The sequence below is a fragment of the Drosophila obscura genome, unplaced genomic scaffold, assembly GCF_018151105.1.
Source record: "Drosophila obscura isolate BZ-5 IFL unplaced genomic scaffold, ASM1815110v1 contig_179, whole genome shotgun sequence".
Taxonomy (NCBI): Eukaryota; Metazoa; Arthropoda; class Insecta; order Diptera; family Drosophilidae; genus Drosophila; species Drosophila obscura.
The window spans coordinates 7,967,723-7,986,269 of NW_024542766.1; the positions used below are offsets into that span (position 1 = coordinate 7,967,723).

Sequence of the window (18,547 nt, forward strand, 5' to 3'; positions counted from 1 at the left end):
CAATTAATGCGAAAATTATAATTTTATTGCGGCAGATTTTGTGCGTGGCGACGTCATGGACTTGAAGGATGTAATGGACGATGCAAAATTCTGCACACGGCTCGACTGCCGCTGTGTGCGCCTGATACCCTATCGTTTCGATCAAATTGAACCAGTATGTGGCATGCAACGCTTAGCTACCCTACCTCGTGTGCTTTCACATATTTCTTTGTTTTCCAGATCACCTTCACCTCGAAGGGCATTCGCATTGATGGCCTAGTGCCGAAGTTCACCCTGAACATCTACAAGCACGAGGTGATCAATGTGATGGCAAATTTCGGAGGCACTGACCAGCCCCAGGCCCTGCTTGCGCTCAATTTGCGCCAGACATGCGAGGAGTATGTGATGACGCAGCTCGGTCTGCCCAAAGATCAACAGACTGGCGTCCACCCACAAACCCGACGCCTCGTGCTGCAGTTCGCTGGCAGCATCACCCTCACTGCCCGCGAGCACATCAAGACGTTGTTCAGCCGCCTGGACGAGATCTCAGCCGAAGCTGCGGCCGAAATATTCCGTCGCATTGTCAACTACGATAGCAAGGCTTGGGACAAGGCCATACAGCCAATGCCACGGCAGCTGCATGCCAGTGAGCAGGAGGATCTACTCATCTATCCGCCCAGCGGAACGAGCCGCATTCTCATACACATGTCGGACTTTGTGTGCCTGACCAATGGTCACTATATCAACGACATCATCATTGACTTTTATCTGTTGTGGCTGAACAAGACACAGATTCCGGTGGACGTACGCGAGCGTACGCACATTTTTAATTCGTTCTTCTACAAGCGACTGACGACGCTGATGGGTCCCGTCAACTCGCGGCTGACAGCTGCGCAGAAGCGGCATGCCGGTGTCCAAAAGTGGACCAAAGCGGTGGACATCTTCGACAAGGACTTTATCATTGTCCCCATCCATGAGCAGATGCACTGGCTGGTCGCCATCATCTGTTTCCCGAACCTCAGGGGCCCGGTCACCTGTGACACGGATCAGCCTCAGATTGGAAGCGGCGACGGCCCCAAACAGTTGCCTGCGATGAAGCAGCCCCTGATCCTCCTCTTTGACTCGTTGGGTGGAGACTTACACCGCAACATCATGTCCACGCTGCGGAATTACCTCACTTGCGAGTACAAGAAAAAGAAGCCGTATGCACAGGCGCGCATCTTCGACGAGGATAATATGCCCGGATACTTTGTCAGAGTGCCGCTTATGCCACCCAAAGACACCAACGACGGCCTCTTTCTGCTGCAGTATGTGGAGCAGTTCTTTGCGGTGCCCATCGAAGACTACAGACTGCCCATCGAGGATTTAACGAACTGGTTCGACTTGCTCACCGTCAACAAAAAGCGTGAGGACATTGCCAATCTCATCCAGCAGCTAATGGACGAGGAGGCTAGCACTCAGCAGTGCCAGCGCCTGATCCTGCCGGTCATCGAGTTGCCCACTCTCAATGGCCAGCTGGTCAGCAGCAACACAACGAATGCGGCAGACATAGTAGAACGGCGTGACACCAGCAGCAGCTCTAAGATACCCAAGATCGAGGGCTAGCAACGGGGAGACATGCCACAAGGGCAGCGCACATTGGGGCAGCAACAGCAGCACTATAGAATAGATGCCATGCACACCAGATCTCTTAGTAAATACAAATAAATAGCACCCCCAATTATATCCTGCTGCCGAATTTTTGTTGTGTTTTTCCAATCGGAAATGTTGCATCCCCAAAAGACTTTCCTTTGGCGCATTCTTTGTGCCGCAAAACTGAATAAACATTCCCTTAAAGTAGTTTAAAACTAGAACTGAAATCCCTGCCACCCTCGCAATCAAAAGTATTCCAAGGGGCTGTGCAACAGTGCAGGAGAAGCAACCCTCTAAATAGACAGCAAAACGATCCTTAACCAAGTGCATTCACAGGACATTCACAGGACACTAGGGATTATGGGACACCCGATATCGGGGCAGGGGTGGGGTGTGCACATAAACCATCTAATTAGAAAGGCGGCAAGACAGATAGGCAGCCTTGCCAGTCAAACAGAAATGAAAAGTCATTTAAGTTGGAGGGAAAAATCCGCATTAGCAGAGGGGGGAAACGACCCACCACTACACTTCACTCCACCCCACTCCACTCCACTCCACTCCACTCCGCTCCGCTCCATTGATTATGCCCCCAGATCCTTGACAGGAATACCAGGATACGCTCTTCCCTGGAGGGCGAGAAAAACAATTTCAATAAGGAAATTCTTACTTTGACAAGCAGCAGCCATTTGGTCATCCGAATGGTCGCTGCCTCTCTGCCTGCCTCTCTGCCTCCCTCTCTCTCTCTCTCACTCATAATTGCCAACTAATGAGGCTCGGGGCCGCCTCCAAGTTTTTCATTTCCAATGGATGGGTGGGTGGCAGGCAGGCAGGAGGTGTTGCAGGGGACACTTTAAAAAACTTGCCACGCTGCTGATAAAAGCAGCAACAGCTCGGCAAAGTTCTTTCGGCAATTAACTTGCCGCACATTAAATGATAAAAATAAAAAATAAAGAAGAGAAGAAAATCATGAAGGAAAACCGAGGGAAGAAGTATGTGCAGCAGGACTAGGGAGGGTGCAGGGAAAACTCACGACACAAAGGGACGTTGAAGTTTCCACACACAAAACAAAGACGAGAGGAAAAGCCACTAAGGGTGGCAGTGACGGGGGCGGGCAGCAGCTACAGAACAGATGTGAGTGAGGGTGCGGAGGCGGTGGCGGTGGCGTTGCAATTTGGGTCAAGCCAAAAAGATAATGCGGTTCGCGGCTTCCTTCTTGTCACAGGGCGAAACTTTTGTTTTGTATCAACTTTTATTTTGTTGGGCGCCCACAATTCCCTTCCCTTCAATTTTCTTCACTTTTCTTCACATTTCTTGGCGAATGAATGCACTTGCTGTTGCTTTTTCTTCGAGCAAACAGATTTTCGGTAGATATTTTCTTAATGAAAACTGATTTATGATACGTTTTTGGCAATTTAAAACCGATTTCAGACCGATTTTTGTTTGAGGAGAGCACAATTTAAGGTGTTTAAGTGAAGATTAATTTTCGTTGCTTTCAGTTCCACTACTCTTTTTTTTAACGATTTATGGTGGATTTTGTTTATTGTAAACAAATTTTGTGTACATTTCTTTTCATAAATAAATCCATTCCAGTTCACTTTGGCACATTTTAAACAACTTTTAAGGAATTTTTGTATATTTTAAACAGCTTTTCCCATTTTTTCGCACCACTTTCCAGTTCACTTTTTTCACTCCAAAATCAATTTACGCGCGTATTTTCTATGGTCAGCCGATTTCAAAACAATTTGCATTAAATTTCAACCATTTTTGGTCCACTTTTCTCATAGTATGCCGCGTTTTAATCCATTTTCATAGCATACCACAACTTGCAGCTGCATTTCTTTAGTGTAAACCCATTTCTGACTCTATTTTGGCCAGTGTAAACCTCGTTTTTTTTCTGATAGTAAACCCAATTTTCTTATAGTAAACGAACTTCAGGTCCGCCTACGCAACACACTGTGGACCCGTTTTGGGGGCAGTAGCCCCGCTGCAAGCACAACGAGTGGCAGCATAACAAGATATTTATGCTGTGGGCCCCACACATGTCGCACATTTCTTGCCTAGAATTACTTTAATCTTCAATTAAAGACAAAAAACTTACAATTGAATCGATTTTTTTAGCACACAACACTCACACACACACGCTGCGGACATGAACGCGGACATGAACGGCGCGTAGTGTGCGTAAAAACAAGTGGAAAACGCCGACTAAATAGTAGCATGTGCAACAACAGCAAACATTTGGCGCTCAGCAAACGTATTTCATTCAACTTTTTTGACAGAACAACGCGCGCGATAGTAGGCGATAGATTAAACACGAACGGAACAGTTTAAAAACAACTATTTTGACATATTTGACAACAAAATTCGCGGAACAAAAACACAAACCAATAGCGGTGGTGGGGGTGGCGGCAGTGTGACCGAAGACCGAAATTTGAAAATGAAACCTTTGGGCAAACGAAAAAATATGGTCACTTTTTTCTGGTTGAGAATGTGCACTTTTCCCAATTGCGGACAAACGGTATGGGATTTTTCCCAATTGCGGACAAACGGTATTGGATTTACACAAATCCAATTGGAGCCAAAATACCTCCAGAACCAGTGTGACCGCGGACTAGCCGATAAAATATACCAAAATATACCATATCTGGTTCCCAAGGCATGCAGATTGTTGCTTTCCGTCCCAAAGTAGCAGAACATTCGCTTCCCATGTCGGTGAAATGTTTCCATACAAATCATGCTATTCAGCAACATGCGGCTCAACCCACGAAAAAGAGAGAATGTCACCTCGAATAAGAGAGCATTTTTAGAGAATTTTGAATTCCACCAAGATTGGAGAGAGTGTTGCTCCACCAACAATTTCGGTATTTTTATTGCGCTAAATGGAGTTTGGCGGTCATTTTGAAAATTACTGTAAAATACCTTCAAAAATTGATTAAAAATATTTATTTACCGATATACCGTAAATATTCTTTGAACTCGATTTCGTCGCCAAAATATCCCATTAAGTATAAAATGTATGGATAAATGTACCCGCAGAAATATACCGAAATGTCCAACTCCAGCTGGTTCCGAACCAGCACCAACGAACGCACTACTCCAGTTTTAGGAACAGCTGAGGAAACCAGGGGCACATTTGTTTAAATATTGAAATTTAAATACGTTTTAAATGAGAAATATGCTTAATCTGAAACTCTTTCACTGGATTACTTACAATATTTATAAATATATTTGATTTGGAGATTATTTGCGATTATCTCTATTTATATGCAGTTTTCTGCGCTGCTCTTTGGTAGATTCAAATTCAAATTGTGGTTTTTCGTTTTAAAAACTTCTGCTTTAAAGCTTTTACGTTTGCACTGTGTCACAGTAAGACTATAAATTCATCAACTTTTAATACACTTTTGATTTATTAGATATGCATGGAGTCTATTTTAATGGCTATTTGAATGCACTTTGTTTTTATTGGGGATAAATCGATTTTTTTTTGTGATTTTTCAACTTCCATTCAAATAATATACGAATTGTAAGTTTATTTGTTTTATAAAGCTGAATGTTTATGGACCGCAATGGCCATGTTTTTAACTAAATATTAAATTGTTTTCCAACCATTTTTACTTCCACTTTTATTTCCACTTTAATACGAAAGAGATTTAAACAAATATCCTTAGAGAGAGAGCAGGACACGAGGAGAGCGCACGCTGTCAACTGAACTAAATTCCTTTATACTCCACACACAAAATTTGGGGGGGGGGTTGTCTCCGACTCCGGCAAGGACATGCGCACCAGGCCACGCCACATGCCGCAAATCCTTTTGAAACCTTTTTTCCCGCCGAATCCTGTAGTGTAGAATCCATAAATATATATTTAAAAACTAAATTTTACAACTAAATTAATACGTAATCAAAACAGGCTACAAATCAGTCTGCTTAAAGTAAATTAAACTACGTTTTTGCTTAGAAAGCTTAATGGTAATCAATCATAATATGATTGTAAATAGTATCTATCGTGGGTATGGGTATAGGTATGGCCGTTGTTGTTGCTGCTGTTGTGGGGGGATTGACTTCGGCCACTGGCTCTGCTGCAGGCGGACTAACGTCCTCTTTGATCTGCTGCTTGGGCTTCTTGCCAAAGGCAAAGCAACCGCTCTGCTTGGTGGCTACTGGCGATAAATTATCCTTGTTTTTTGTGCTACAAAATGGATAGAAAATGTTTAAAGAAAATCCCCGTTTAATGGAGTGTTCAAGGGAGCACTCACAAAGCTTTCAGCGCCTCCAATTTGGGTATGTTCCGATTGCATGTCTTGCCACCGCCAGCCGCCTCCTGGGCGGCCAACTCCTCGGGATGGGCCTTCTTCTTGTGCGTGCGACAATTCGAGCCATTGGCAAATGTGCGATCGCAGAAGTCACAGGAGTACGGCTTGAGGCCCGTGTGCAGTATGAGATGATTCTTGAGGGCCTTGGCGCGCTTAAACTCCCTGCCACAGTAGTCGCATTTGTGCTGCATCTGATCCGTGTGCACGAGCCGATGGCGATTGAGGGTGGTGCGCGAATTCAGCTGCATGCCACACTCGGGACAGATGTACTTGTGCGGATCGTGCGTCTCCTTGTGATGCTTCAGCCGGCTGGCGCTCTTGAAGCACTTCTTGCACACATCACACTCGAAGGGGGCATCGTCCGTGTGCGTGAGTACGTGCACCTTGAGGTTGCTGATGGACGTGACGCGCACGCCGCACTGCTCGCAGATGACGGGCCGTGGCCGCTCATCCAAATGCATGTACTGGGCATGCTGCACGGCGGAGGCGCTGCTGGCAAACATCTTGTCGCAGCTGGCACACGGATAGACCTTGCGTTTCGGCATCGGCAGATGGCCCTGGCTGTGCCGCTCCAGCTGGTAGCGCGTGCGAAACTTCTTGGGACACTCCTCGCAGGCCAGCAGATTGGGCTCGAATATCCTGTCATGGTCCTGCCGCATGTGTCGGTTCAGGGTGCTGGCTCTGGCATACGCCCGCGTGCACATGCTGCACTGATGTGCCTTGTCGGGGTTCTCCTTCTGTCTTGGAGGGCATTTGTGACTGTCGCGCGAGGAACTATCTTCGGTAATCCCATAGGCATCGCAGAGCTTCAGCAGCACTGCATCTTCATCGTAGCCCTGCTCCTGCTCCTGCTGCATCTCCAGTTCCTGCTGCTCTTGCTCTTGCTCTTCCTGCTCCGACTCGTCCTCATTCTCCTCGCTTCTACTTGTTGCTTCTCCATGCTCCTCTTCCTGGTCCTCTGCCGTCTCATTTAGGGGGTTCTTCATATCGAATGCAGACTCTTCTATCAGCAGATCGCCTTGTGCCCCCAACTTGGGTTTCTCCTCCACATAGTGGACTTCAGTTTGGGTCTCTGGTTCCTCCTCCAGCAGGCCAAACTTGGAACGCAGCTCCTGCAGATTCACATGCTCCTGCTTGGCGCTGGCCTGTAGAATGCAGTAGAGCTTCTGCACGCGGCTAATTCGCTCCGAGAAGTTGACCAAAGTTGTGACCAGCGTGAGGCAGTCGGTGCAGATCATCTTTGGCAGCTCCTCTCCACGCGTTATCTGTGTGTGTGGAGTGTGTGGAATGATCAATACTGCTTTAAGGATGCCCAGTGCCACTTACATCCACCCAAAAGTACTTGCCAATAGCTGTGGCAAGCGCCAGATCGCTGCCAGAGCCATCTCCAGGACCGCCCGTGTGCTCATGCTTCAGAAACACATTTATATTGCCCTGCAGGTCGTTCTTGGCACACAGGCGACACCACAGATGCCAGTCGGTGGCACTGGCCTCGTGGCCACTCAGCGTGGCGGCGGCCATTGCTAGAATTAGCAATTATTTGTAAATAAAATAAAGACTGCAGTGTGCAAATGTGTTGCAGTCCGGATTTGGAACTAGAACTGCATTGGCTGGTTCCGAAATGAACTAGTTATTGGAGTTCTGCCACCCCCAACGGCAGAACAGCTGTTCAGTGTCACTTTTGTTTATTATTGTGAAATTACTTAAATTCAATTTAGAATTTAGAATTTAGAACGATGCTGGAGGCACGCTTCGGACAAACTCTGCTGCTGAAGAAGATTGTGGATGCCCTCAAAGAGATCATCTCGCAGAGCACGCTAGACTGCAGCGAAACGGGCATGCAGGTAAAGCAAAAATCCATCCTAGAATTTTCTTATACATTTTCGATTTACTCCCAATTAGCTGCAGTCCATGGACAATTCGCATGTTTCTCTGGTGGCTCTGAGCCTGCAGACAGAGTGCTTTGAGAAATACCGATGCGATCGCAATGTCTCCCTTGGCTTGGATCTGAAATCTCTGGCCAAAGTGGTCAAGAGCGCCAGCGGCGATGACTCTGTGACGCTTAGTGCAGCAGACAAGGCCGACAAGCTGCTGCTTAGCTTCGAGTCGGACAACAAGAGTCGCACAGCGGACTACGAGCTAAAGCTGCTGAATCTGGACCAGGATCATCTGGGCATACCCGACACCGACTACGCCTGCACCGTGCAGATGCCATCGAGCGAGTTTGCACGCATCTGCCGGGACATGAGCTTGTTCAGCGAATCGGTGGTGATTTCGTGCACCAAGCAGGGCATCAAGTTCTCGGCCAACGGCGACATGGGCTCCGCCAACATTAAGCTGTCCGACACCTCCAAGGGGGACATCACCATAGACGTGGATGAGCCCATAACCCAATCCTTTGCTGGACGATACCTGAACACTTTCACACGAGCCACACCGCTGTCGGATCGGGTCAAGATTTGCCTAGCGCCCGAGGTTCCTCTGCTGGTGGAATATCCCATTGAGGATTATGGGTTCATACGCTACTATCTGGCCCCAAAGGTGGATGAAGCGGACGCCTAAATTATTATAGAAAACATCATGTGCAATATTTTCAACCTTTCCAAATATTAGGCTTACTCTTTTTAGTTGTAAGAATTTTCTATGTATACAATAAATAATTGTATTTATAGCACATACTATTTATTAATTAAAGCCTGTACTCAGACATATGTATGTACTAATCGGCAATTTTGATTATTTTCCTCGACAGAGACCCTTCTGTTAAGATATTGTCCCAACGACAGTACTTTTTGTTTGTTTTAATTTTCCATTATAAACATATTTATTTTATCGTAACTATTAAAATATCATTAAAGAGTAATCGTTTTATGACGGTTTTGGTCTTATCATCATCTGAGAAAATGTAAGCGAGATCGAGTAGTCATAGTTCTTCCAAGTAACCCAAATAATTCCGTAATTTTGATTAAAAGTTCTTTTACCATCGTCATAATTTTTTCCGTTGAGGGAACTGTAACAATAAGAAATTAATAAAATATATGTTAACGTCTAATTTAAATACAATATGAGTACCTTCGAGCGCATTTATTAAACCACCAACCACCTCCATAATAATTCCCGCAATTAGCGTTCTTATCATTGTCATTATCCCGGTCCAATGTGGTAAATTTCATGTTCAGATGGTAAGTTAGTGAATCTCCAGCTGTTCCTGAATACTCTCCCAGCGATTTCAGTTTGTAGCCTTCACTTTCGCTTCCTATTTTGAAATCATCGTAGCGAGCATATTTGGTGGTACCATTCACATCTCGAAGTTGGATGTACAATTCGTGAGGCTGGGCCAAGGTCATTATATGAATTTTTTCCAGTCCCAGGAAGAACTCTCCCCAAACGTCTCCAAATCCATCTTTGTAAGCCGTCCACTTGCGATTAAAGTCAACACTTCCGTCGATACGCCGTTGAATGACCGTCCATCCAAAGGAATTGCAGGGACTTTGGGACGGCTCCATTCCCTTGACCTTTATATTGAAAATGCCATTTGGGCCACTATTGAGACAAGAAATCATCTTCACCTCCTCTCTGAGAACCTTGATTTCCTCGTCTTTCCCATTGATTTGCTCTCTGAGATCCTTGATTTGTTTGTCCTTAACGTTCATTTTCTCGTCTTTGTCCTTGATTTGTTTATCTTTGTCTTTGATATGCTCGTCTTTCACCTTGATATCCCCGTTTTTCCCATTGATTTGCTCTCTGAGATCCTTGATTTGTTTGTCCTTAACGTTCATTTTCTCGTCTTTGTCCTTGATTTGTTTATCTTTGTCTTTGATATGCTCGTCTTTCACCTTGATTTGATCGTCTCTCACCTTGATATCCCCGTTTTTCCCATTGATTTGCTCTCTGAGATCCTTGATTTGTTTGTCCTTAACGTTCATTTTCTCGTCTTTGTCCTTGATTTGTTTATCTTTGTCTTTGATATGCTCGTCTTTCACCTTGATTTGATCGTCTCTCACCTTGATATCCCCGTTTTTCCCATTGATTTGCTCTCTGAGATCCTTGATTTGTTTGTCCTTAACGTTCATTTTCTCGTCTTTGTCCTTGATTTGTTTATCTTTGTCTTGATATGCTCGTCTTTCACCTTGATTTGATCGTCCTCACCTTATATCCCCCCTTCCCCGCCACCCCCCCTCCCCCCTTTGCCTACATGTCCACCCGCCATTGAACTTTGATATCCGCTTCACCTTGATTGATCGTCTCTCACCTTGATATCCCCCCATTATTTGCTCTCTGAGATCCTTGATTTGTTTGTCCTTAACGTTCATTTTCTCGTCTTTGTCCTTGATTTGTTTATCTTTGTCTTTGATATGCTCGTCTTTCACCTTGATTTGATCGTCTCTCACCTTGATATCCCCGTCTTTCCCATTGATTAGCTCTCTGAGATCCTTGATTTGTTTGTCCTTAACGTTCATTTTCTCGTCTTTGTCCTTGATTTGTTTATCTTTGTCTTTGATATGCTCGTCTTTCACCTTGATTTGATGGACATAGTTTTTTGTAAGTTCCGTCTCACTTTTTAGTATCTGACTCTGCAAATTATTGATGGTGAGCTCCAATGAGTGTATTCTGTCGTTCATTTCATTATTGGCATCTGCCACCTCTTTAAACTTGAGTAAATGATCGAGGAATGGCTGGAGAACTGAGAAACAATATTCATTGCACTGCTCCGGGAAGGTAACTTCCTGAGCCGTTTCGTAGCTCCTGGCCAGTGAGGACTTCCCTTGCAGAAACATCCAAAGCATGATGACCACAAACGACGAGAACTTCATGTTTTACTGTACTCCTGCACTGTCGATGCAATACTGAACTGATTTCAAAATGAAGTCCCATGAAAATATATTAATTATCACTTTGCTTATGCGAACTGCTTATCATGTACAGTGTACGTGTGTATGTATATTTATATTTATTTTTCCTCGACATTTTTATATAGAATTAATTTGTTTCATTATTATTCGTTATACATTGGCAATAATTTCCACCGCATAAAAACAACAATGGAATGTTATCTTTCGAGGCCAACGCTTGGGCTCTTGTGCCTTGTGCAAATCAATTTTTTTATACTGTTTGGCTGCAAATTAATCTTCTGTGATGAATCATGCTGAGAATCATTTGTTGCACTGTTTTTTCACAGCGAATACTTTTTCTCTCATTTTCTCTCCTAAGAAATGTACAATTACATCAATTTAAATATTCGTATTGTGAAGTATATTTTTTTTAATTTCTTTTTTAAGGGGTCAAAACACTGCAAAGTCAGCGGGTTTGAGTAAATTAGTACAGACAGGCGGAGCTGACAAAGATTCAATCACTTATAGTACATATGTACATATGTATGTCCATGTATGTACATATGTATTGGGCACAATTCAAGACAAATCTGTAAATTAGCTAGTTCTTATCTACTTCGGCAAGTTCTGTGTTCATTGATTTCCACCAATGGATTTGCATATAAAATAACGCATTTAGTTGCATTTTGTTTTGGTAATCTCGCCTGAGATAGATTTTGATCTTCCCGCGGTGCTTCCTCTGTTCGCTTGACCAGGTCCGAACAGTACTCACCAAGCTATCATTTCGCCACGTTTCATAATAAGAACTTTTAGGCGAGAGAGCTAGTTCAAGAGGACCCAGATGTTCGTCGCTCGTATTTGACGAATATGTGTGGAGGTACTCAAGGTTCTTCAATTCTTCCAGGCGCCCATGATGTTCCATGATGTTCCATTGAGTTCCTTGAGTGTAGAGTTTCCGGAACCCAGCCTGTCTGAGCTTGTCCAATTCTTTGTACCCAATGGCCATCAGGTGAGCGTGCAAAGATTCCGCCATAACTTCATTTTCAAATGTTGGAGATTCGGACATTGTCTGCCCAAGAGACACAAATGATGAAACTTTGACTCGTAGCTTACGAACAATCGCCAACAATCTGCAACAGTTGTTCCAGTTCTTCGTCCTCAATAAAACTCGTAAGAGATTTATCCATATGCTTGTACTGATGACTTGCATATCCCTTGAACATATCTCGAATACACACGTGCCAGGAAGCGAGGCCTAGCTGGTCTTCTACGTTCATATAAGCCATTACGTCTCACCAGCAATCCTCGTTTATATTGAAGACAGTTGCACGAGACGTTCTCACTTTGATTTCTTTTGCATTGCGTGCTCTTCTAACATCACTACAAGAAGCTTGTTCCTGCGGAAAATATCAACCTTTATATATGTATGTGTTTTATATTGTATGGATGGGAACTCAAAGGCGTACCTCAATTTATGCACACAGAAATGAAATTAAATGCTTTGGTTTGATCACTCAATATTTTCTGAGCCTGGCCCTATCAGTACATTGTTCAGATATCTATAGGTCTATAGGAGAAGGAATTGCTCGTAATCTAAAATTGGTTTGAATTTATGTTTCGCTTTTTGCAACGCAATTTTTTGGGAGCACCCTACCAATGCCATGGTAGGCTTGTGTGGAATTATTTTGGAACCCATTCTTTTCCAAATAGTTGCCGTAGATCCTGGGCTTAGTCAAGGCGGCAGATTTGGCTATTTCTTATAAACAATAAATTTTTTATTGAATTAAAAGGCAAGGCGGCCGGCTCTATTGATTGTTGCATCCAAATTTTAGAAGGGAAACTATGGTAGTAATAGTAGGGGTACTCTTATAATTTGTAATAAAAACGAGAAGGAACGTGTGAGTCGCTTTTGGAGACGCGACTCTACTTATACCCATCGTACTTAGTCAGTATATACATTTTTAAGCATATGATTTTTTAGAATTTTAGAATTAAAAAAAAAATTGCATTTTAAATTTGTTTGCTACATCTGCTATCTACGTCTACAATGTATATTCTACATCTAACATGTAGATTGTACATGTTCGATTTAGATTCTACATCTCCTCCGCTAGGGGTTGCTCGCGCACTGAACGCGGCAGAGTGTGCGAGCGAGAAAGAGATTGGTAGCGGGTCTCTGTCAGGAGGGGGCGGAAGAACCAACAGAAAATTTCTTCATTCTGGCTATAATTATGATCTGATCTGATTCAGATTCGGCAATCTGATAGATATGGTCATTCTCTACGATACTGCGTTTTTAGTTTTATCGTATCTTTAAAAATGTGCCTGCCACAGATTTTCGTTCTTTGTGTAGGCGGAAGGGGGTGGGGCGAAATTTTGAAATACACTTGTAGTGTCAGTGTCTTGTACTTCCTGGTGAAGAGTACTAGTTACGTTTTAGACGGGTAAACACCTAGCCCGTATTTGTCTGCCCATTGCGACAGTTTTATAAGAGTACTTGTCATGCACTCGCATAGCGTCTCCCACAGCAGTGAGGCCTCAACGGTCCTGCATTGAAGCATCTGTTTGATGAGACTCACCGTCCGGGAATCAGTACCCAGGTCCGTCAGTGCACCCGTGATGGCGGCCGAGATGATGTAGTTGAAAGCGCCTTCTTTGTCAAGGAAGGCTACCAAGGTGTATTCCTCAGAGTTAAGGGACGTTTCAATGATCCATGTGATCGCTTATAAGGCCGTTTCGGTGGATCTTTCTTTCCGATAGGCATGCTGAGAATCAGAGATTAGATTGGGCGGAATTATCGCCCTGAGATGCAGCCCTAAAAGCCGTTCCATCGTCTTCAAAAGAAGGGACGAAGGTTTATTATTTTTTGGCGATTTTAGGAGCATATCCATTTCGTGCACAATGAGAATAGCCTAAATTAACTGTAAACATATTTCAGCATGAATTTGGATTGTTATAATCGTCTTTCAGGATCAACTTAACTATTAATATATCATTAAAATCATTAATATCATTTTAATCTTATCATCATTTGAGAAAATGTAAGCGAGATGGTGTAGTCATACTCGTAGTTCTTCCAAGTGCCCCATTCAATGCCGAACAATTTGTATTCAGTTCTTTTACCATCGTAATAATAATTTCCATTGAGGGAACTGTAAAAATAGGGAAATTAATATGATAAATTCGTATGAATTAACAGCTTTTATTTTTAATAAAATATGATTACCTTTTAGCGCATTTATTAAACCACCAACCACCTCCATGATCTTTCGCGCAATTAGCTTTCTCATAAATGTCATTATCCCGGTCCAATGTGGTAAATTTCATGTTCAGATGGTAAGTTAGTGAATCTCCAGCTGTTCCTGAATACTCTCCCAGCGATTTCAGTTTGTAGCCTTCACTTTCGCTTCCTATTTTGAAATCATCGTAGCGAGCATATTTGGTGGTACCATTCACATCTCGAAGTTGGATGTACAACTCGTGAGGCTGGGCCAAGGTCATTGTATGAATTTTTTCCAGTCCGAGGAAGAACTCTCCCCGGATGTCTCCAAATCCATCTTTGTAAGCCGTCCACTTGCGATTAAAGTCAACACTTCCGTCGATACGCCGTTGAATGACCGTCCATCCAAAGGAATTGCAGGGACTTTGGGACGGCTCCATTCCCTTGACCTTTATATTGAAAATGCCATTTGGGCCACTATTGAGACAAGAAATCATCTTCACCTCCTCTCTGAGAACCTTGATTTCCTCGTCTTTCCCATTGATTTGCTCTCGGAGATCCTTGATTTGTTGTCCTTAACGTTCATTTGCTCGTCTTGTCCGATTGTTACGTCGATATGCTCGTCTTTCACCTTGATTTGACGTCTCACCTTGCCCGCCCATTGATTGCCTCGGAGATCCGATTTGTTTGTCCTTAACGTTCATTTGCTCGTCTGCCGATTTGTACGTTGTACTCGTCTCACCGATTTGATCCTCTCACCTGATATCCCCGCCCATTGATTTGCTCTCTGAGATCCTTGATTTGTTTGTCCTTAACGTTCATTTGCTCGTCTTTGTCCTTGATTTGTTTATCTTTTCCGTTGATTTGTTCCTCTTTCACCTTGATTTGATGGACATAGTTTTTTGTAAGTTCCGTCTCACTTTTTAGTATCTGACTCTGCAAATTATTGATGGTGAGCTCCAATGAGTGTATTCTGTCGTTCATTTCATTATTGGCATCTGCCGCCTCTTTAAACTTGAGTAAATATTCGAGGAATGGCTGGAGAACTGAGAAACAATATTCATTGCACTGCTCCGGGAAGGTAACTTCCTGAGCCGTTTCGTAGCTCCTGGCCAGTGAGGACTTCCCTTGCAGAAACATCCAAAGCATGATGACCACAAACGACGAGAACTTCATGTTTTACTGGACTCCTGCACTGTCGATGCAATACTGAACTGATTTCAAAATGAAGTCCCATGAAAATATATTAATTATCACTTTGCTTATACGAACCGCTTATCATGTACAGTGTACGTGTGTATGTATATTTTTATACCCGTACTCAAAAAAGAGTTAAGGGGTATATTAGATTTGTGGTAAAAGTGGATGTGTGCAACGCAGAGAAGGAAACGTTTCCGACCCCATAAAGTATATATATTCTTCATCAGTATCAATAGCCGAGTCGATATAGCCATGTCCGTCTGTCCGTCCGTCCGTCTGTCCGTCCGTCCGTCTGTCCGTCTCGATGAGCGCCTAGATCTCAGAGACTATACGAGCTAGAGAAACCAAATTTGGTTTCCAGACTCATGTGATATCACACTGCTACAAGTGCATTTCAAAATTTCGCGCCGCCCCCTTCCGCCACCACAAAGAACGAAAATCTGTGGCAGGCACAATTTTAAAGATACGATAAAATTAAAAACGCAGTATCGTAGAGAATGACCATATCTACCAGATTGCCGAATCTGAATCAGATCAGATTATAATTATAGCCAGAATGAAGAAATTGATTTTTAGTTGTTTCCCCCGCCCCTTCCTGACTGTAGCGACAGCGCTACTCATTCTCTTTCTCGCTCGCGCACTCTGCCGCGTTCAGTGCGCGAGCAACCCCTAGCGGAGGAGATGTAGAATCTACATGTTAGATGTAGAATATACATAGTATATATAGATGTAGACAACATACATATGTAGCAAAAAAAATGTAGCATGGATTGGAAGTTATAGATCGTTTGGCAAGTATTTAGTTACTTAATTAAAAGAAACTGCACAGGCAGTGTAGCATCCATCCTTGATCTGTGGCAGGAAGGGTTACGGTTAGAGGCCTGTCGCTGTGCGTCTCTCCCCAAGTGTTCCATCCACCTACCATTTCGCTGGTCCGTCTCTGGGGCGATCCGGATGGCCAATTCTTCGGCACACTGCGGTCCATTAAATACTTTGAACAAAACTCTAAAAGGGAGAACAGAAACGGAAAACTTTCAGTTGGGATTTCCCTGAATATGAACAAGCATACACATACTCCACTGTCGATGCTTTTGGCTAGGATCCATTCCCATAGCCCATCCACATACGCTCATCTAGATATGTCGCCTTTGGTTCGTGTAGTGGCCCCTGGACTCAGCTGGGCTCAAGGAGCGAGCCTTGGAACAGCTTCGCATTCTGGGCAGCACTTCCCCCATGGAAAACGCATTGAATAGCAACCAGTCGACGGCCCCGGGCTTACCCTCGGCTAGCTGCTTGAGATCCTCGTTGTGGAGTCGCAGGCCCAGTTTCCTGAGCACGCGATACGAGAAGATTTCCCAGTTCAGGAGTCGCCGCGAAAAGCTGCTGACAGGTTGATAGCACTCGAGCTCTATGTCGGGATAGATCCGCTTGAGGATCTCCGCCACGGGACGCACATCGGAGTAGGTGTCGCGCCGCGAACGCAAGTTCAGGGTTATCCCTTCGCTCTCGAGCCATCTGCTAATGAGAATACGCTCCTCTCCAGACAACGGACGGATGCTGCCCATGGCGTTCACTTATTGAATGCAGAAAACAGAAGAATTTTGTGTATTCGAAATTTGTAATGTTGGACTATTTAATTTAGGATATTTGGGTATCAAAACGTTGTGTGTTCTACGGCAGTCGAAATCCTTTTGGGAATTTATGAGAGTTGCCTGCCAGCCGACAGCAAGCTGTCGTAGAATACTAGATGTGGGGATTTTCTCCATTCAATAATGGGTAAAAACGCAGCTTTGGATTCTACTCTCATTAGTCCCAAAACTAGTCACTCAGTCAGACACTCGTTCTGAACTAACCACAAGGCTTATCCGTGCATAAGGATAAGCAAAATGTTACGTATGCTTTACGTTTGCCATTCCCTTCCATTCACATGTGTCGAGCGGTTTGTGCTGTTGAAGTGGGCCAAAACCAATGCACCAACTCGGTCCATGTCCCCCCGCATCTCCCTCTCTGCAGCGCTACATGTGTATCGTATCTCTGTGTCTGGCCCTCTTTCTACACATTCCGTTACTCGTTTGCTGTGTCTGTGTCTCGCCTGCCCTGCGTAACCAACTTAATTCTGGCTAATACATTTTAATCATTTCCATGGTACCTTGCGCTTGGTCCGCACTCTGCAACACTCCGATTTACCCAGCCACAGCTGCTACCTGCCACACTTTCCGCTCTCGATTCGCATCCGTTGCCAATAGGCTCAGGGGCTCCATTGTAGCTCCCAGCTTAGGCGGTTCTCTGTTTCTGATTCACGAACGCTGGCCTCTCCGCGTTCCAGGTTGCGGTTTCGCCTTTTGACTACACAATGCGGCAGTTTTTCGGAGGAGTCACGCTGCCATGCCTGGGGAAGAGCGGCCCCAGCCGTAGAAGTGCATTTTATTAGATGCGCTTAGATGCTTCTCCCCTAATCCCACAGATGGTGCCAGCGGAACTCAAAAGTTCACTCAACGGTCGAACGTTAAGCAATTTTTTTCAGGTTTCTAGTGACAATAAATCGTATTGAAAAAGGGAAGAACCACATCATCTAATATTTCCCAATTGGCTGCCATTGGTTTGGAAAACAAAAATATATTATTCACAATTCTTTCGACATTCAAAGTATACGCAGCTCGAAAAAAAAGGCACAAAATTGCGGTCAACAATTTGTACCTGTTGTTTTTATACCCGTACTCAAAAAAGAGTTAAGGGGTATATTATATTTGTGGTAAAAGTGGATGTGTGTAACGCAGAGAAGGAAACGTTTCCGACCCCATAAAGTATATATATTCTTGATCAGCATCAATAGCCGAGTCGATATAGCCATGTCCGTCTATCCGTCCGTCCGTCTGTCCGTCCGTCCGTCCGTCTGTCCGTCTCGATGAGCGCCTAGATCTCAGAGACTATAAGAGCTAGAGAAACCAAATTTGGTTTCCAGACTCATGTGATCTCATACTGCTACAAGTGCATTTCAAAATTTCGCCCCGCCGCCTTCCGCCACCACAAAAGACGAAAATCTGTGGCAGGCACAGAATGACCATATCTACCAGATCAGATCAGAAACTTGGTTGACCAGCAATACTGACGTCACATTTAGCCAAAATGTACGTTTTATGCTTTGGCCGTTTTTGTTTGAAACTTATTATGTAAAAAGTTCAATGAAAAATAGTTCTGAAAACTAGCCAATCCTCAACAAAATTCATTGAGGATTTGGATCAAATAATTTTTTTAGGGCTGAGAGTGTCAACTAGCTAATAATATTAAACTGAATATCAATATCATTTAATACGATTTCAATCAATAAAATGAAACGTTAACCCATTGTCGACCAGGGGGGTATTTAGCGCA

At 43.9% G+C, this 18,547-nt stretch overlaps 6 protein-coding genes across 10 annotated transcripts in view; 2 read left to right on the forward strand and 4 right to left on the reverse strand.

Moving 5' to 3' along the window:
- LOC111076471 (sentrin-specific protease 7-like) overlaps window positions 1–1,715 on the forward strand; it is a 1,976-nt gene extending 261 nt beyond the window's left edge. Inside the window, exons 2-3 of the mRNA XM_022370286.2 lie at window positions 36–154; window positions 220–1,715. Of these exons, the coding sequence (XP_022225978.2) occupies window positions 36–154; window positions 220–1,584 (1,484 nt within the window). The 3' untranslated portion in view covers window positions 1,585–1,715. The remainder of the gene's footprint in view (window positions 1–35; window positions 155–219) is intronic.
- LOC111077905 (tyrosine-protein phosphatase Lar) overlaps window positions 1–4,025 on the reverse strand; it is a 146,383-nt gene extending 142,358 nt beyond the window's left edge. The window contains exon 1 of the mRNA XM_041592429.1: window positions 3,710–4,025. The gene's annotated coding sequence lies outside the window, so the exon portion shown is untranslated. The remainder of the gene's footprint in view (window positions 1–3,709) is intronic.
- Window positions 1–7,528, reverse strand: part of LOC111076477 (zinc finger protein weckle) — a 24,250-nt gene extending 16,722 nt beyond the window's left edge. Inside the window, exons 1-3 of the mRNA XM_022370292.2 lie at window positions 7,250–7,528; window positions 5,867–7,188; window positions 4,823–5,799 (exon numbers count right to left, since the gene is read on the reverse strand). Coding sequence (XP_022225984.2) covers window positions 5,574–5,799; window positions 5,867–7,188; window positions 7,250–7,444 — 1,743 coding nt within the window. The 5' untranslated portion in view covers window positions 7,445–7,528 and the 3' untranslated portion in view covers window positions 4,823–5,573. The remainder of the gene's footprint in view (window positions 1–4,822; window positions 5,800–5,866; window positions 7,189–7,249) is intronic.
- Window positions 7,529–7,583: 55 nt separating this feature from the next.
- Window positions 7,584–8,720, forward strand: LOC111076478 (proliferating cell nuclear antigen 2). Its single transcript, XM_022370294.2, has 2 exons — window positions 7,584–7,767; window positions 7,826–8,720. Exons 1-2 carry the CDS (start codon window positions 7,660–7,662, stop codon window positions 8,483–8,485), a joined length of 768 nt encoding a protein of 255 aa, XP_022225986.2. The 5' UTR covers window positions 7,584–7,659; the 3' UTR covers window positions 8,486–8,720.
- Window positions 8,721–8,763: 43 nt separating this feature from the next.
- On the reverse strand, window positions 8,764–10,771 carry LOC111076479 (fibrinogen C domain-containing protein 1-like). Of its 2 annotated transcripts, none has more exons than XM_041592436.1 (3): window positions 10,294–10,771; window positions 8,996–9,633; window positions 8,764–8,933 (listed from the first exon to the last, which is right to left on the reverse strand). In XM_041592436.1, the coding sequence occupies exons 1-3, from the start codon at window positions 10,735–10,737 to the stop codon at window positions 8,792–8,794; spliced, it is 1,224 nt and encodes a 407-aa protein (XP_041448370.1). In that variant the 5' UTR covers window positions 10,738–10,771; the 3' UTR covers window positions 8,764–8,791. The 2 variants fall into 2 exon arrangements, with proteins under 2 accessions (XP_041448370.1, XP_041448371.1); XM_041592437.1 differs by lacking the exon at window positions 10,294–10,771 and adding an exon at window positions 9,907–10,037 and having other exon boundaries at window positions 8,766–8,933.
- A 1,366-nt stretch (window positions 10,772–12,137) lies between these two features.
- On the reverse strand, window positions 12,138–16,890 carry LOC111076474 (fibrinogen-like protein 1). Of its 4 annotated transcripts, XM_041592440.1 has the most exons (6): window positions 16,251–16,889; window positions 16,098–16,180; window positions 15,983–16,027; window positions 14,756–15,189; window positions 13,982–14,520; window positions 13,700–13,907 (listed from the first exon to the last, which is right to left on the reverse strand). In XM_041592440.1, the coding sequence occupies exons 4-6, from the start codon at window positions 15,149–15,151 to the stop codon at window positions 13,766–13,768; spliced, it is 1,077 nt and encodes a 358-aa protein (XP_041448374.1). In that variant the 5' UTR covers window positions 15,152–15,189; window positions 15,983–16,027; window positions 16,098–16,180; window positions 16,251–16,889; the 3' UTR covers window positions 13,700–13,765. The 4 variants fall into 4 exon arrangements, 3 of the variants coding, with proteins under 3 accessions (XP_041448374.1, XP_041448373.1, XP_041448372.1); XM_041592439.1 differs by having other exon boundaries at window positions 15,983–16,180; window positions 16,245–16,890; XM_041592438.1 differs by lacking the exon at window positions 15,983–16,027.
- Window positions 16,891–18,547: the final 1,657 nt, after the last annotated feature.

Coding starts and splice junctions, on each gene's coding strand:
- LOC111076479 (XM_041592436.1), bottom strand. CDS start 10,737: ATGAAGTTCTCGTCGTTTGTGGTCATCATGCTTTGGATGTTTCTGCAA. Junction 9,634..10,293: donor TGAGAGACGATCAAATCAAG/GTGAAAGACGAG, acceptor GGGGATATCAAG/GTGAAAGACGAGCATATCAA. Junction 8,934..8,995: donor TTTAATAAATGCGCTCGAAG/GTACTCATATTG, acceptor TTATTGTTACAG/TTCCCTCAACGGAAAAAATT.
- LOC111076474 (XM_041592439.1), bottom strand. CDS start 15,151: ATGAAGTTCTCGTCGTTTGTGGTCATCATGCTTTGGATGTTTCTGCAA. Junction 14,521..14,755: donor TCAAGGATCTCAGAGAGCAA/ATCAATGGGCGG, acceptor CTCCGAGAGCAA/ATCAATGGGAAAGACGAGGA. Junction 13,908..13,981: donor TTTAATAAATGCGCTAAAAG/GTAATCATATTT, acceptor CTATTTTTACAG/TTCCCTCAATGGAAATTATT.
- LOC111076478 (XM_022370294.2), top strand. CDS start 7,660: ATGCTGGAGGCACGCTTCGGACAAACTCTGCTGCTGAAGAAGATTGTG. Junction 7,768..7,825: donor GCAGCGAAACGGGCATGCAG/GTAAAGCAAAAA, acceptor ACTCCCAATTAG/CTGCAGTCCATGGACAATTC.